Here is an 18,711-nt window from a genome sequence, read left to right as displayed (position 1 = left end):
CCCACCCTGATGGATGGATGGATGGAGCTGGATGACTAACCCATAACTGCCAGCATACCGCTGCACCCCCAGATGTGCGATGTGTATAACCCATGCACATTAATACTTTTGTTCTGGTGAGTGTAGACCAGTCCCAAGGGTGGTTTACCTTTCACAAGTTCATGCACTACTGTCCGTCACGGAGAGACCACACGTGCCATTCATAGGCACTCTCTGAGTTGGTACTCTCACACGAAGGACATTCCATTATTCAGGAATGATTCTATGAACTTATTTTAGCACCATTTACAATATTACATCATTGTTGCAATTCTTTGCACTTTTTGGTTTTTACATGCATTCATTATTGATCACATGCATTTATAGCGCTGCACTTGTCTTTACCATAGAATAGTTACGTGATTAAAGAGAATGAAGATATATAATTATATTGGGAAATTAGAAGTATATAAATTATTTGAGATATAAGTGTGAAAATGTTTAACATTTGAGTACAGAATGTATGACATTCATTAGTAAATGCATTAGTTTCCTGATCATTTTGGAGACACAGCAAGAAAAGAAATAGAAGAAAATAGAAAATTCTAATACAGGTGTACTATTTATTACATTCTAAGAATTCTATTTTGCCATCATAAGAACGCCAATGTTAATAAAGCCCACGCTTGTGCGCCATCTAGTGAACATATCCGGTATTGCACCTAAAAATGTGCCAGACGGGATACCACATTTAGTGATAGCAAAGTAGTCAGTAGACGCTCGTCAATGAGCTTGCTAGACGCTGGTCAGACGACTGATTGATTGACTGGAGTCTGCCTGAATGGTCAGTCTCTGCTAATACACTCACATCTTAGTGAATCAAGGCCATAATGTCCGCAGTCCATATATTGTGCTTAATATATGTCTTCCTTCATAAATTGTGCCGCTTTTTCCCTTAAATAAATGTGCACCACCTCCTAAGTAGTTGTGAACCACACCATGTATACACCACCATTCAAATATTGTGCTCACCTCCACTTTTTGACCTGTCCTGTTACAATTCCAAATCCCTTGTTTCACTTTAATGGGGGCCCTTTTATCATCTCCTCTCCTCCTTCTAGATTCCACTCAAATACAGTTCTCCATTCAAAGGTCACTCACTGGTACACTTATTTCAGGTGACTGGCCCTTTATAAATGCACTCCCCGTCCTACAGTATGCTCACATATAAAGAAATAATATCCCCATTGTGTAGTATGTAGGGTAAAATTTGTTTATTGTTTAAAAAAAAATGTCTCTGTCTCCTGATAGTGCTTCTGTGTTGTCACCTTTCTATTTGGACCTTTGATAGATAATTCAAGTGGCCATTTCAACAAACATTACACTGGCATGGTCCAGTGTTGTCACCATTAGTGGAGTACATGCAGCCATCACTAAGGTGCATGCATGTACGCTGGAAGTGGCTTCAAAGAGGCTGCAGGTGATTGGAGCAATAAGATGCAACAAAGAATGAAAAAAGGAAATGACAAGTATTTTATGTAAAAAGACATTCTATGATGCATAGTGCTTATGCAAACTTTTCAGTTAGGATTTACATTTACTTTAAATAACTCATACATCTTAGTGAAATGGCTGACACAACAGAGAATTCCTATGCATTCATATTAATCACTTTTTAAACATTGGCAAATAATTGTTTAGCTACATGTGACAAGGCTCAAAGACTGTCAAAAGCATTTAAACCATTGGATTGTTCTACACCAACAAATGTTCTGTATCTCCTTTCTGTTTACCAGCTCGGGACTTGCAGCCAAGAAACCTCAGTAAATAAATGGCGACATGTGCAAAGTCTTAATGTGTTCAATACAGATTAAGGCTAGTATAGGCTTAACTTAGTAGTACATTCCAAAAAAACCTCAATGCTTTCAGCAGATTTTACATGTATAGTAGAATTGTACTAAAGAGGACTGAAAAGAACCAGTACAGACGTATGTAGTCATTCATTATATAGTCCAAAAATGGACAGACTGCACTCTAGATTTGTCACCACAATAAAAAATTATTGTAATAATTTGCTAGCTGTCAAATCATCCGCTATAAATGGCACTTGGCTCTGATGCGTTTCACCCAAGGAAGAGAGCACTCTAGGGCAGTGTTTTTTTGGGATTGTCTACCATTAATTATCTTGCTTTGAATAAAAACAATACAGTGGGAAAAATAATTATTTGATCCTCTGCAGATTTTGTAAGTTTGCCCACTTACAAAGAAATAAAGGGTCTATAATTTTTATCATAGGTGTATTTTAAATGATAGAGTCAGATTATCAAGCAAAAATACAGAAAAAACACATGATACAAATGTTATAAATTGAGTTGCAGTTCAGTGAGTACAATAAGTATTTGATCCCCTACCAACCAACAATAATTTTGGCTCCCACAGACTGGCTATGTGCTCATGTGGTACACAGATTAGTCCTGTCAATATAGAAAGGTGCTCCGAACGACAACTCGTTATGTGTTTAAAGGACACCTGTCGACAGAAATTCTTTTTTCCATTCAAACCTCACCATCATGGGCAAATGACCAAAGAGCTGACAAGATTGTAGACCTGTACAAGGCTGGAATGGGCTGCAAGCCCATCAGCAAGATGTTTGGTGAGAATGAGACAACTGTTGGAGCAATTAATTGCAAATGGAAGAAATACAAAATAACCATCAATCCCCCCCGATCTGGAGCTCCATGCAAGATTTCGCCTCATGCAGTAAGGACGATCATCAGAAAAGTGAGGGATCAGCCCAGAACTACACACGAGGAGCTTGTGAACGATCTCAAGGCAGTTGGGACCAGTCACCAAACAAACCACTGGTAACACAATACTCCACCATGGATTGAATTCCTGAAGCGCCCGCAAGGTCTAGCTCCTCAAGAAGGTACATGTACAGGCCCGTCTGAAGTTTGCCAATGAACATCTAAATTATTCCAAGAAGGATTGGGAGAAAGGGCTGTGACTAGATGAGACCAAAATTGAGCTCTTTGGCATTAACTTGACTCGCCGCATTTGTAGGAAGAAAAATGCTGACTATGACCCTAAAAACACCATGCCTACAGTCAAGCATGGAGGTGGAAACATTATGCTTTGGGGCTGTTTCTCTGCTAAAGGTACAGGCTGACTTTGTCACATTGAGGGGCCAATGGACAGGGCCATGTATTGTAAAATCTTGGATAAGAACCTTCTTCCCTCAGCCAGAACACTGAAGATGGGTCGTGGATGGATCTTCCAGCATGACAATGACCCAAAACATACCGCCAAGGTAACAAAGGAGTGGCTCAAGAAGAAGCACATTAAGGTCAAGGGGTGGCCTAGCCAGTCTCCAGACCTTAATCCTATAGAAAATGTAAGAAGAGAGCTGAAACTTCGATTTGACAAGCAACAGACAAGAAACCTTAAGGATTTAAAGAAGATCTGTAAAGAAGAGTGGACCAAAATCCCTCCTGAGATGTGTGCAAACCTGGTAACCAACTACAAGAAACGTCTTAAGTCTGTGCTTGCCAACAAGGGTTTCTCCACCAAGCGCTAACTCATGTTTTGCTTGGGGATAAAATATTTTACTCACTGAACTGCAACTCAATTTATAACATTTGTATCATTTTTTCTGGATTTGTGGTTGATATTCTGTCTCTATCATTTAAAATACACCTTTGATAACAAATTATAGACTCCCTTTCTTTGTAAGTGGGAAAACTTACAAAATCGGCAGGGGATCAAATAAATATTTTTCCCACTGTATACAGTACTGTTCAAAAGTTTTAGACCGGTGTGAAATAATGCTGTAAATTAAAGAATAAGTTCACCTTTCAATAAAAAATAATAAATGCACTTTTTTGCAGGTAAAAAAAATGTGCAATTATTTTTTTTGTTGTAGGAGCCTGTAAAGCATTGCACTAGCAATCAGCAATAGCTGGTACCATGAAGGTCTCCTGCAGATCTGTCAGTGTATCTGTTTGCTTGTACCTCATACAGGCAAGCTGATACTTACTGACAGGAAGACTCAATGAACTACAGCGCCGTGGTAGTTCATTGAGAACTACAAGCCGACAGCCACAAAGGTGGTTGGGACTTGTAGTTTCTCATTCACAGAATGGGGGGGGAGCAGGGGACGGTCACCTCATAACATGTTACACCCTAAATATGGGTGTAATATGTTATGAAAGGTGAACTTATCCTTTAAGAATGCTTTCAAAAATAGAAGTGGTAATCGTTTATTTTTAGCAGTTAACAAAATGGAAAGTAAATGAACAGAAGAGAAATCCAAATCTAATCAATATTTGGTGTGACTCCCCTTTGCCTTCAAAACAGCATCAATTTTTCAAGGTACACTTGCACACAATTTTTAACCACTTGCCCTCCAGAGGATTTACCCCTCCCCCCTTCCTGACCAGGCCATTTTTTGTGTTACGGTGATGCGCTATTTTAATTGCTAATTGTGCATCATGCAATGCTGTACTCAAAATATATGGCCCTTTTTTTCACACAAATAGAGATTTATTTTGGTGGTATTTGATCACCTCTGGGTTTTTTATTTTTCGTGCTGTAAACAAAAAAGACCAAAAATGTTGAAAAAAAAAACAATATTTTCTCATTTTTGTTATTAAAAAATATCCTATAAACTCAAATTTTGCCATAAATTTAGGCCAAAATGTATTTTGCTATATGTCTTTGGTAAAAACAAAATCCCAATAAGTGTATATTAATTGGTTTATGTGAAAGTTATAGCATCTTCAAACTATGGTATAGTTACTGGAATTTACGCCATTTTTTACTATACAGCGCTGCATTAGTTTAACTGACAATTGTGTGGTCATGCAATACTGTATATACTGTAAGTCTAGGTTCACACCTATGTATTTTCCGCTGCTTTTGCAGAAAAGCACAGCAGTCCATTTAACATGATTTTCTATGGGACAGGTTCACACCTCATGTTTTCACCCAGTGCACTTTTTGGAAAGGGTCAGGGACTTTTTTACATGCAAAACGTTGCATTTTTGGTTCTATAGACTTCAATGGAGACGCTGCAGAAAAGCAGGTAGTGCGTTTTTTTATGTGTTTTTAATGCATTTTTTCTAAACAGCAACAAGTTGAAAAAAAAATTAAAAATGCAAAATGCATCAAAAACACATGTGCAAAACTGCATAGGTGTGAACCTAGCCTAAATGAAAATTATGTCCATTTTTTCACACAAACAGAGCTTTCTTTTGGTGGTATTTGAACACTTCTGGGTTTTTTATTTTTTGCGCTATATAAAAAAGACCAAGAATTTAAAAAATAATAATATTTTCTCATTTCTGTCATAAAAACTATCCAATAAACTCAAATTTCGTCATAAATGTAGGCCAAAATGTATTTTGCTACATGTCTTTGGTAAAAAAAAATCCCACTGACTGCATAGTGGTTTGTGTGAAAGTTATAGCGTGTACAAACTATGGTATAGATACTGGAATTTACACAGCTTTTACTTTCTGACTGCCTATCACATTTCTTGAGGTGCTAAAATACCAGGATAGTACAAACACCCCCAAATGACCCCTTTATGGAAAGTAAACACGCCAAGCTATCTGCTGAGAGGCATGTTGAGCCCATGAAAGATTTATTCTTTTCCACAAGTTTTTGGAAAATGACAAAATGTTTTTTGATTTTTTTTTAACACAAAGTTGTCATTCAAATGGTATATTGCTCACACGTGCCATGGGTATATTTGTGATTAAACCCCAAAATATATTCTGCTACTTCTCCTGAGTATGGGGATACCACATGTGTGAGACATTTTGGGAGCCTAGCCACATACAGGAGCCCAAAATCCAATGACCTCTTTGAAAGCCTGATGGTGTGTAAATTCCTCATTTCACTTCCTCACTACCTATCACAGTTTCGGAGGCCCTGAAATGCCAGGATAGCACCAAACTCCCCCAAATGACCCCTTTTTGGAAAGTAGGCACCCCAAGGAATTTAATAAGAGGCATGCTGAGTATTTAACAGATCTCATTTTTTCTCACAAGGTTTTGAAAAAAAAAGAAAAAATATGTTTTTGTTCTTCATTTTCCAAAAACTTGTGGCACCAAACAGCACAGTTGTCTAACCGTTTACTTTAGAAGCAGAGGGTTTTGTTGCACACATTTTCAAATATATTCGTAAGCCGCAGTGCCCATGCCAAAGGACCTCTATATATACTGTGGTCCTAACTGTAAATTTCCACAGCCTCCATAATAGGAGCACATACAAGAATAGATAGATTAAGGGCAGGTATGCCTACAGGGAGCCGGCTCCTCCTCAATGGCACAGGGATGCACGTGACACCCAGCAAGAGCACAATGGCAGCAGAGGCCAATCTGTCCAATTCTACAAAAAAGTCGCAACCTCCCCAACCTACACGTAACTGTCCTTTGCAGCAAGGTGCACATGGAAGGACAATGCATATCACAAACAACGGCTTTACCAGCACACATTTCCCTCTGCTTTTAATGTAAACGGTTAGACCGGGCCAATTCAGTGGTTTTGCAGGCTGGCTGATAAGTGTGCTAGAAATCCTTTGTGATGTACATGGCCCTTCCATGTGCACCTTGCTGCAAAGGCCAATTATAGGTTGGCGTGGATGGACTGCAGTATATACAGAAATCCCTTGGCGTGGGCACTGAGGCTTACACATATATTTGCAAATGTGTGCAAACAAAACCCTCTGCTTTTTACATCATTGGTTAGACAGGGCCAATTTGGTTGTTTTGCTGGCTGGCAGGTAAGTGTGCTGGGAAATCCTTTGTAAGTTTGTAGTCACCCTATTGGATGGATGGGAAGATCATAGGTATTTTAAAGAAAATTGCTCGTTTAAAAAATCTTGAAAATGACTTTTGAATTTAAATGTTAAAGCTTACAGTATGTAAAATGTTAATGATTGGGTTTACACATACTTTTAAAGAGACTTTGTCACCAGTGCAAAATCTCTAGTTTGATTGCTTTTTATTAAGGCCTCATGCATGCTGGATGTTTTTGCTATTTTTTTTAGATGCCTTTCCTTCTGGTAGCGTTGTTTTGGCAGAAAAAGTGATTGACTCTTGTAAACGCGTGTTTCGCGTTTAGGTGTGTCAAGCACTTGGGTGTTCATTCAATTCATTGGCCAGAATAATAACTTATTCTGGCCATTGAAATTAAATAACAAGTGCTAAATGCACTCACCATTAACATGTTTAGATGCGTTAACAAGCTTTTACACAAGTCAAGTGTTTTTTTCTGCTAAAATGCTGCTTCTCCTGGATGTGCTGGCTGTGTTTTTTTTTTCTCTGCCTCTAAATTCCTTTAAGCACCTATGCGTGCATGGACACATAGGCCAACATTCAGGGGCGTTCAGAAACAAAAATAAAAAAAATGCCACAGACCCCTAAGAGCAGCATTAAAAATGTCCATGAGGCCTACAACATGAAAAATGACAGATGCTGCCAAGGCTCCAGAATGAAAACTTTCATTTATTCTATCATACTGGCAAGTTGCTGCCGGATTCCTACTGATTATTAAATAAAGGGAGACAAACAAATTTAAAAAATAAACATACAAATATTATTCTATAAACATATCTATTATTCTTCATGTTTTAATAAAAGCATTTGAACTGAAAAGCTTGAACACAATGGCTTAGTGTAGTTAGCACGTCTGCCTTGCAGCACCGTGGTCCCTGGGTTAAATCCAACTGAAGAGAAAATTCCACTTTTATTTATAACAATGGATATATTTATTTGTATAGAATTGCTATACAAATAATTTGGTGAACCGTGCTTGTATAATGTGTATTGAAAGTGACAACAGAAGAGAACAACTGGGAGACAGAACTTGGTCACCCTATTACAGGTAATTCCCGGAACAAGAATGGCAGAAATAGCAGGTGTTCTGTGATCCTCCGTTTATATCAGTCAGGACACTATCTGCATGGAGTTTGCATGTTCTCCATGTGTTTGTATGGGTTTACTCTGGGTATGCAATTTTCTGCCAATACTCCATGACATGGTGGTAGCTTAATTGTATCCTGTCTGTTGGCTCTAGGATCTACAGTTGTGTCCAAAATTATTCAACCCCCACTGAAATTGAGTGTTTTGGCCAGTTTGACATTGCTTTTGATCATTCAGTCATCTTGCTTACATTTACATTAAAGAGGCACTTGTAGGTCAGACAAATATAACATAACAGTTATAATGAAATAACCACAAATGTCTTTTCTGTGCTCACAGCATTATCAGTTTTATTCAACCCCCAAGTGACATTCAATCTTAGTACTTAGTACAGCATCCTTTTACAGTTATAACAGCTTTTAAACGTGAAGCATAGCTTGACACAAGTGTCTTGCAGCGATCTACGGGTATCTTCGCCCATTCTTCATGGGCAAAGGCCTCCAGTTCAGTCACATTCTTAGGCTTGCGCACTGCAACTGCTTTCTTTAAGTCCCACCAGAGGTTCTCAATCGGATTTAAGTCTGGTGACTGCGATGGCCACTCCAAAATGTTCCAGCCTTTCCTCTGCAACCATGCTCTAGTGGACTTGGAGGTATGCTTGGGATCATTGTCCTGTTGAAAGGTCCAACGTCTCCCAAGCCTCAGGTGTGTGACGGACTGCATCACGTTTCCATCCAATATCTCCTGGTACTGAAGAGAATTCATGGTACCTTGCACACGCTGAAGCTTCCCTGTACCTGCAGAAGCAAAACAGCCCCAAAGCATGATTGACCCTCCACCATGCTTCACAGTAGGCAAGGTGTTCTTTTCATCATAGGCCTTGTTCTTCCTCCTCCAAACATAGCGTTGATCCATGGGCCCAAACAGTTCTAATTTTGTTTCATCAGTCCACAGAACACTATCCCACAACTTTTGTGGTTTGTCCACATGGCTTTTGGCATACTGCAGTCGACTCTTCTTATTCTTTGGAGACAGCAAGGGGGTACGCCTGGGAGTTCTGGCACGGAGGCCTTCATTACGCAGTGTGCGTCTTATTGTCTGGGCTGAAACTTCTGTACCCACATCTGACAAATCTTTTCTCAGTTCCTCAGCAGTCACACGGGGACTTCTCTCCACTCTACGCTTCAGGTAGCGCACAGCAGTCGAAGTCAGCATCTTCTTTCTGCCACGACCAGGTAGCGTTTCAACAGTGCCCTTTGCCTTGAATTTGCGAATGATGCTTCCTAAGGTGTCTCTTGGTATGTTTAACATCTTTGCAATCTTCTTATAGCCATTGCCCTTCCTGTGAAGAGAAATCACCTCTTCTCTTGTCTTCCTGGACCATTCTCTTGCCTTCACCATGTTTGTAACCACACCAGTAAATGTCTAGAAGGAGCTGAGTATCACAGTCATTTTAAAGCTGCCTAATTGGTGCTTATTATGCTTGATTGCTGCTCGGTGACATCCACAGGTGTTTTCAATACCTGATGGAAAGCACCTGTATGAACCTCTGTTCTTCAGAGTGGTAGTCTTTAAGGGGTTGAATAATTGTGGCAATGAAGAAACCACATAAGAACCATTTACTACTGTATTACATAAACAATTGATGTCATTTTAGTTGCATTTGGGTAGTTACAACGTCCTTGTAGGATTTGATTCTGAATACAATTCCAAATGTACACTATAGTCCCTAAACCCCTTTACAGCATTGGGGGTTGAATAATTTTGGACACAACTGTATGTATGCAAGCGAGGTGGGGACCTTAAGCCAGCCATATTTGGATCGAAATTTGGTCAGTTCAGCAGGAATCCATGTGTGGGCATGGAGGTTGTACAGAAATCAATCTACCGATTAACTTCTGTACAACCGTCCTATTAAATTGTTACTCTATCAACGCTGCTGTTCTGATGATGGGGAAATCTCCCTGCTGGCAGAGTACAATAGCTCAGTGGGAAGGAATCCCACTCAATGTGGATGGGGGAATCTGATCTTTTTTTTTCCGTTCAACTGAAAACTGAATCATCTATGGGCTGCTCTTTGTGGGCAGGGACTGATTTAAATGTACAGTATGTAAAGCACTGCATAATTGTCAGCACTAAATAAATACCTGTAATATATGGAGACAGGGTCTCTTTAAGAACCTATTCACACAGGCAACTTTGAATTCAGAGGGGTGGCAAGGGCTGCTTCCAGTGTAAATGAGCCCCTAAGTGTAAACTAAGCCTGTTAAATTTACTTACTATGAACAAGTCTGTAGGTCTGAAGGAAATTGTACAATCAGATTGTATGGGGTATTGCTAGACTTAGGTTTACAGTACAGTAACAAACCTGTCATCAATTTGTTCTCCTTGCTGGAGCAATTGTTTTACAAGACGTGTGTTCCCATTCCAGGCGGCCATATGAAGAGCTCTCCATTCTGCATTGGCATTGCCTTGTTTATCCGACAGGCTCATCTCCTCGCTCAGCTGCAGACATCTCCTGGCCAGCTCTGCTTCTGGGGTCAGTCTTCCCACCCTCTGCTGCATGCCTGCAAAATTACACGTAAGGTTTCATTACTGCCCATGCTTTGAAGTAAGGATAATTTAGCAGCAACAAGAGATTTACAGGAGGCTCATCTCACCTTAAAGTGGAACAGATGATCTTCAAACTAAACCAGAAGAGTAGACTGGAAGTGATTGGATACAGGCAGACAATGAAGACTTGTATAGCTGCCATCAATAAAAAGCGCTCTGTGAATGAAGGACAGGCAGATGAATGAAAGGTCTGCCTCCTCCATTCAGAGGTCCCTTTTCATTGATGGAAGACATAGCTTCTATGAATGGAAGAGGGGACAGAGAAGGCGGATATAGTCCTCACTCTTAATGAGTGCCTATGACAGGTCCAACTACTGTATTACCCCCACAGCACTGGAAGATTACCACTACTGGAATAAGGGGGTAGGGGAGGTGGATGAGGACAGAAGACTTCAACTCAAGAGAACAGCCACCAGCACGAGGGACACTTGTCATTGTATGTAAGTTGTAAGTACTATTCCATGTGCTGATTTTTTCTTTACATTTTAACCACTTGCCCTCCTGAGGATTTACCCCCCTTCCTGACCAGGCCATTTTTTGCGTTACGGCGCTGCATTACTTTAACTGACAATTGCGCAGTGATACAACGCTGTACATAAATAAAATTTGTCATTTTTTTTTCCACAAATAGAGCTTTCTTTGTGGTATTTGATCATCTCTGTGTTTTTTATTTTTTGCGCTATAAACAAAAAAAGACCATCAATTTTGAAAAAAAACAAAACAATATTTTTGACTTTTTGCTATAAAACATATCCAATAAAAAAATAAAAATGTCTTCATAAATTTAGGCCAAAATGTATTCTGTTACATGTCTTTACTAAAAAAAAATCCCATGTAAATGAAGTGGTTTACGTGAAAGTTATAGCATCTACAAATGGAAGTATATATATACTGGAATTTTTATTTATTGTTTTATACTAGTAATGGCGGTGATCAGCGACTTATAGCGGGACTGCGGCGGGCATTCTGACACTGGGGGGGGGGGACTGACATCCCCAGTGACACTAATAAAGTGATCAGTGCTAATAAAGAACACTGACACTGTACTAATGACACTGGGCAGGAAGGGGTTAACGTCTGGGGTGATCAAAGGGTTGACTGTGTGTTGTGTTGCGCTTACACTGTGTGTGTGCTGTTTTACTAGGGAGACATGCTGCTTTCTCTCTCTCTGCTGTACAAAGAGAGAGAAAGCAGCATGACCTTAGATTGTACGCTCCTTGAGTGTTAGGGACTGATGTGAATGTACAATATATATGTAAAGCGCTGTATAAATTGACGGCACTATATAAGTACCTGTAATAAATAAATAAATACATAAATGTCCATGCTGACAGAAGAGAGATCTATGCTGTTTACACACAGATGTCTCCCCTCTCAGCTTTAGCGGCGATCACTGAGTGCCGGCTGAGAATCGCTGGACGGGACCCGGTGAATGACATCCGCTGCAACCAATGGCAGCATGGATAGGGCGGCGTGCGCATGCCCTCTACCCAGAACTGCAAAATCACACACATATATATATATATATATATATATATATATATATATATATATATGTAATTTTGCGCAGAGCGGCCACCCTCTAGCAGTATATCTGCTATAGGAAGGTAGGCAAGTGGTTAAAGTGATTGTAAAGCTTTTTTTTTTTTTAAATAACAAATATGTCATACTTACTGTACCTGCTCTGTGCACGGTGTATGGTTTTCCACAGAGCATCCCCGATCCTCCTGTACTTTGGTCCCCCGCTGGCACTCCTGGATCCTTCCCTCTGCCGAGTGCCCACACAGCAAGCTGCTTGTTATGGGGGCACTTGTGCATGCTTGCTCCTGAGCTGGCTCTGTGTGTCCATTGACACAAAGAGAGTGACTCAGCCCAGCCCCCACTCCCTCCTCATTGGCTATGATTGACAACAATGGGAGCCATTGGCTCCTGCTGCTGTCTCTGAGCCCATGAGGGTGAGAAAGTGGAGAGAGCTCTGTGCACATCTCTCGATCGAGGGATAAGGCTCATGTAAGTATAAGGTGGGGGTGGGGGCCAAAGCATTGAAGGTTTTTTACATTCCTGCATAGAATGCATTAAGCTAAAAAATCTTTAGTCTTTACAACCGCTTTAACTTGCTGGCATCGGGAAGACAGGCGAGGACAGCACTGAATCCTTGGATAGGTAAGTGTCCTTTTGTTAAAAGTCAGCAACTACAGTATTTGCAACTTCTGACTTTTATTTTTTTTAATTTTTTTTTATGAGAACTACTTTAAGCTGGCTAATCACTGATCATTTTTTTTTGCTCAGCCAGCAGGCTGAATAAAAAAAAAGGATTCCTCCATTCACACAAGGTGGTGAATGGAGAAATCCACCTCCACTGTCAGACAGAAAGTGGTGGGAAATCCAAAATTTTATGGTTACCACCAGGGGCAGACTGGCAACTCATGGGGCCCCCAGGCAATAGGGGATCATGGGGCCCCTGTGTCCTTGCCCAAAAAAGCCTACAGTCATGGCCGAAATTGTTGGCACCCTTGATATTTTTCCTGAAAATCAAGTATTTCACACAAAAAAGGTATTGCATTAACACATGTTTTGCTATACACATGTTTATTCCCTTTGTATGTATTGGAACAAATATAAAACAGAGGCAGAAAAGCAAATATGACATAATGTCACACAAAACCCCAAAAATGGGCTGGACAAAAGTATTGGCACCCTTAACTTAATATTTGGTTGCACACCCTTTGGAAAACATAACTGAAATCAGTCGCTTCCTATAACCATCAATAAGCTTCTGACACCTCTCACCCGGAATTTTGGACCACTCTTCCTTTGCAAACAGCTCCAGGTCTCTCTTATTGGAAGGACACCTTTTCCCAACAGCAATTTTAAGATCTCTCCACAGGTGTTCAATGGGATTTAGATCTGGGCTCATTGCTGGCCACTTCAGAACTCTCCAGCGCTTCTTTGCCATCCATTTCTGAGTGCTTTTTGACGTATGTTTGGGGTCATTGTCCTGCTGGAAGACCCAGGATCTTGGACGCAAACCCAGCTTTCTGACACTGGGCCCTACAGTGCGACCCAAAATCCTTTGGTAATCCTCAGATTTCATGATGCCTTGCACACAGTCAAGGCACCCAGTGCCAGAGGCAGCAAAACAACCCCAAAACATCATTGAACCTCCACCAAATTTTACCGTAGGTACTGTGTTTTGTTCTTTGTAGGCCTCATTCCGTTTTCGGTAAACAGTAGAATGATGTGCTTTACCGAAAAGCTCTATCTTGGTCTCATCTGTCCACAAGACGTTTTCCCAGAAGGCTTTTGGCTTACTCAAGTACATTTTGGCAAACTGTAGTCTTGCTTTTTTATGTCTCTGTGTCAGCAGTGGGGTCCTCCTGGGTCTCCTGCCATAGCGTTTCATTTCATTTAAATGTCGACGGATAGTTCGCGCTGACACTGATGCTCCCTGAGCCTGCAGGACAGCTTGAATGTCTTTGGAACATGTTTGGGGCTGCTTATCCACCATCCGGACTATTCTGCGTTGCAATCTTTCATCAATTTTCCTCATCCGTCCACGACCAGGGAGATTAGCTACAGTGCCATGGGTTGCAAACTTCTTGATAATGTTGCGCACTGTGGACAAAGGCAAATCTAGTTCTCTGGAGATGGACTTGTAACCTTGAGATTGTTGATATTTTGCCACAATTTTGGTTCTCAGGTCCTCAGACAGTTCTCGTCTCCTCTTTCTGTTGTCCATGCTTAGTGTGGCACAGACAGACACACAATGCAAAGGTTAAGTGAACGTCTCTCCTTTTTATCTGCTTTCAGGTGTGATTTCTATATTGCCCACACCTGTTACTTGCCCCAGGTGAGTTTACAGGAGCATCACATGCTTGTAACATTCTTATTTATCCGCAGTTGTGAAAGGGTGCCAATACTTTTGTCCAGCCCATTTTTGGAGGTTTGTGTGACATTATGTCGAATTTGCTTTCTTTCCTCCCTTTTTTTGTTTTGTCCCAATACACACAAAGGGAATAAACATGTGTATAGCAAAACATGTGTTAATGCAATACGTTTCGTGAGAAATACATGATTTCCTGGAGAAATATCAAGGGTGCCAACAATTTCGGCCATGACTGTATGAAAAAGGTACCAGGGGCATCTCATGGGGCCCCCTACTGACCCCGGGCCCTCGGGCAGAGCCCGAGTTTCCAAATGGTCAGTCTGCCCCTGGTTATCACTCTAACAGGAGCTGAGAGGAAATCTTCCAGCAGAGGCCACTGTTTCTGTGACAAGTGTCTAAAATGACATTACTACTTACGCTGGGAAACAGTTCCTGTTGTGTCTCCAGGACAGGGATCTCTTCAATTGGACACAGACACAGCCCATCAAAGCTGCCTTTCATTGCTAACTATCAGTGCCAGTCAATGACGCCTATCAGTGCCCATCACTGCAGCCTCATTAGCGCATATCAGTGAAGGAAACAACTTACTTATTTACAACATTTTATAAGAGAAACGAAGAAAAAAATTTTTTTTTTTCTTCAAAATGTTCATTCTTTTTTAGTTTGTTTAGCAAAAAATAAAAAACCCAGTGGTGATTAAATACCACCAAAAGAAAGTTCCATTTGTCTCAAAAAAATTATAAAAATTTTGTTTGGGTACAGTGTTGCATGACCGCGCAATTGTCATTCAAAATAAGAGAGTGCTGAAAGCTGAAAATTGGCCTGAGCCCGAAAGGGGTAAAAGTGCCCGGTAGGCTAGTGGTTAAACAAAAATCATTCAATCTGTTTTCATATGCGACAAGTTTTTGTGCTTGTCCCTTTGGATAATTTTAAATGAACTGTTGTGATCGGCTTTTGAAAAATGTGTACTAATAATCAGATTATTGGACAATCGTTCCTAAAGTGGTATTTTTCATCTGATTTTCTCATCACGGGCTGAATATTGGCCACATCGGCTGGTTCAATAGAAACCGGCTGACATTTGGCCTGTGTGTAGGACAGCCAGACCGACTTCCATTGAAGGGGCATGAATGAAAAAGGTCTGCTGATCCGCGCTCTTAGCCAATGGCTGGAATCGCTGATGGGGGGACCCACCCCCCACTGTCAGAACACAATAGCATAGCAGGTGAGGTCCCTGTACTAACAATGGATAGTTAATACAGTGGCTCCTCCTGAGCTGTCACTTTTTTTTTCGTTCAGCCCGTTGGGTTGAACGAAAAAAAAAAATAGAAGTGTGTATGAGGCTTATGCAGGCCATAGACGTTTTGTTTATTGGCCGATTTTTTTTGTCCGAAAGAATAATCGGCCGATTTTCGCACCGTTAGTGGGGCAATGTCATCGGCCGATTTCCCGGTTCCTCCTCATTTCTTTTATCAGTCATGCTGGAAAATCTGTGAAAAACGGACGATTTTTGCAATCATTGGTGGCAACAGAATGACCGATGTTTCGTTTTTCGGACGAAAAGTCGGCCGATAAACGAATCGTCTATGGCCTGCATTAAGTGTTTGTTTCTGCCGAAGAGATATAGCCATAGTGAGATAACTGCTCAGTTTTGTACTACTTAGTTTGGTTCCACTATACCTGCAACAGAGAGAAGGGTGGAGCCTACATTGCTGACGTCACACCATCTTGGTATTTTATTTTACATTCTGCCTTATTCCACGGGGATTTTTACTGTTGTTCTGTGACTTACTAAAATAATTACTACACTATATAAGCATTTCTTGCTCCTGTGATTGAGCTGATTTTCCCCAGGACAAGGGAGACCTGCCCCACATGTATACAGATGAAGGTGTAGGATTAACCCCTGAGCTGCCTCTACACCGCTACACCTCCAGATGTGACATGAAGCTGGAAAGGGTTACAAAAGTATCTCCAAAAGCCTTGATGTTCATGTGTCCACGTAAGACAGAATGTCTACCAATGGAGAAAGTTTAGCACTGTTGCTACTCTCCCTAGGCGTGGTCGTCCTGTAAAAATGACTGCAAGAGCACAGCGCAGAATGCTGCATGAGGTAAAGAAGAATCCCAGAGTGTCAGCTAAAGACCTACAGAAATCTCTGGCACATGCTAACATTTTTGTTGACACATCTACAATAAGGAAAACATTAAACAAGAATGGAGTACATGGGAGGACACCACGGAGGAAGCCATTGCTGTCCAGAAAGAATATTGCAGCATGTTTGAAGTTTGCAAAAAAGCACCTGGATGTTCCACAGCACTACTGGCAAAATATACTGTGGACAGATGAAACCAAGATTGAGTTGTTTGGGAAGAACACACAACACTACATGTGGAGAAAAAAAGGCACAGCACACCAACATCAAAACCTCATCCCCACTGTCAAACATGGCGGAGGGAGCATCATGGTTTGGGGCTGCTTTGCTGCCTCAGGGCCTGGACGGATTGTTGTCATTGATGGGAAAATGAATTCCAGAGTTTATCAAGACATTTTGCAGGAAAACGTACGACCATCTGTCCGCCAACTGAAGCTCCGCAGAGGATGGGTGATGCAACAGGACAATGACCCAAAGCATACAAGTAATTCAACAAAACAATGGCTGCAACAGCACAGAATACGCCTTCTGGAGTGGCCCAGTCAGAGTCCTGACCTCAACCCGATTGAAATGCTGTGGCATGACCTTAAGAGAGCGATTCACACCAGACATCCCAAGAATATTGCTACACTGAAACAGTTTTGTGAAGAGGAGTGGTCCAAAATTACTCCAGATCGTTGTGCAGGTCTGATCTGCAACTACAGGAAACGTTTGGTTGAGGTTATTGCTGCCAAAGGAGGGTCAACCAGTTATTAAGTCCAAAGGTTCACATACTTTTTCCTCCCTGCACTGTGAATGTTTACATGTTATGTGCAATTAAACCATGGCAACATCTAATGTTTGTGTAGTATTATGTTCAGCAGACTGTGTTCTTCTATTGTTGTTACTTAGATGACGTTCAGAGCACATTTTATGCCCAATTCATGCAAAACTCCACGTAATCCCAAGGGGTTCACATACTTTTTCTTGCAACTGTACATCTGTCCAAGTTGGTGGATTCCCTTCATGGATATTTTCATATTTGCACTTCTTCACTTGGATACATTGCAATTGATTTGAGGACTATTATCATTTGTAATTTGCTGATTTATATATGTTATCATTGGACTTTTATTGATTCACTTAGTTGCACAGCTGCACGTTTGTTGCACTTTATTTGTTTGCATAATTCTTAATGAATATTGCATCAATATCTTTTTAATGTTCATGCGTTTATAGCGCTGCACTTTATACACACAAATAAAATAACAAAACCAATGTTCAAGGCCTTATTTCTGTCTGTGGATAAAAGCTGTGTGGAAATGCTGGTCTTGCAGAATATGGAGGCTAATACTTACCCCTAATCCATAAAACCACTACCACCCTTCAAACCTTCCCCACCTAAATGACCGCGCGACTCTCTTTTTGATGAAAAACCGGCCATAGCAGCCATTTATTTAAGATAACTCAAACATAACACTTCTTACAGTACACTCAAATAATAACTGACAGTAATGATCCCAACTGGATCCAAGGTCTTCGAAGGCACCGTTACTTACATCACAAACTCGGCTGTATCTGACACCCAATGAAAAAGGCTCCTAGCCGCTACTACACCGCCTCGGGGACAATACTACAGTTACGTAATCCCAGATACAGCCAATGAACTCCCACATTACCAACGTGACCTTATAATTGGGAAGGGACACCCATACCTACGATGGGTCCAAGCCATAATCCACCAAATTGTCACTCCAGCACCGCCTTCAAAGACCCATGGGCCCCTGCCGGCTGCCATGACAAAACAAACAGACAAACACCTAGGGACACAAAAGCCATTCCCAACAAGAAACAAACTCAAGGAACCCACACAAAACAAACAACAGGACAAACACAAAGAACAAACCAGAACCAAAACAGCAAAACAAAATACGAAACAGCTCCAGGGAGGGAGGGCGGGAGAAACCACCCCCGTGCTGGCACAAGCTCCGACTGACCTCCGACAAGACCCAACCCCCCCCTCCTAATCTTGGCAAGACCACCCCTCAATGTTGCATACTCCAATCAGGTAAGTAACCACCCCCTTACCTCCTGCATATACTCCCACCCAAAATACACACTCCGCCTCGTCTGCACGCCCCAGTCATGCTGGCCCTCTTTTTAGCTTTGCT

General features: G+C 41.1%; 1 protein-coding gene across 1 annotated transcript in view; it reads right to left on the bottom strand.

Moving 5' to 3' along the window:
• ANKRD65 (ankyrin repeat domain 65) overlaps positions 1 to 18,711 on the bottom strand; it is a 65,868-nt gene that overhangs the window by 16,541 nt on the left and 30,616 nt on the right. The window contains exon 2 of the mRNA XM_089652533.1: positions 10,276 to 10,474. Within this exon, the coding sequence (XP_089508659.1) occupies positions 10,276 to 10,472 (197 nt within the window). The 5' untranslated portion in view covers positions 10,473 to 10,474. The remainder of the gene's footprint in view (positions 1 to 10,275; positions 10,475 to 18,711) is intronic.

This window comes from Staurois parvus, unplaced genomic scaffold (assembly GCF_062004578.1).
Source record: "Staurois parvus isolate SC_StPar_1 unplaced genomic scaffold, SC_StPar_1.0 ptg000686l, whole genome shotgun sequence".
In the NCBI taxonomy this organism is placed as follows: Eukaryota; Metazoa; Chordata; class Amphibia; order Anura; family Ranidae; genus Staurois; species Staurois parvus.
This window is presented reverse-complemented; position numbering and strand designations above follow the sequence as displayed.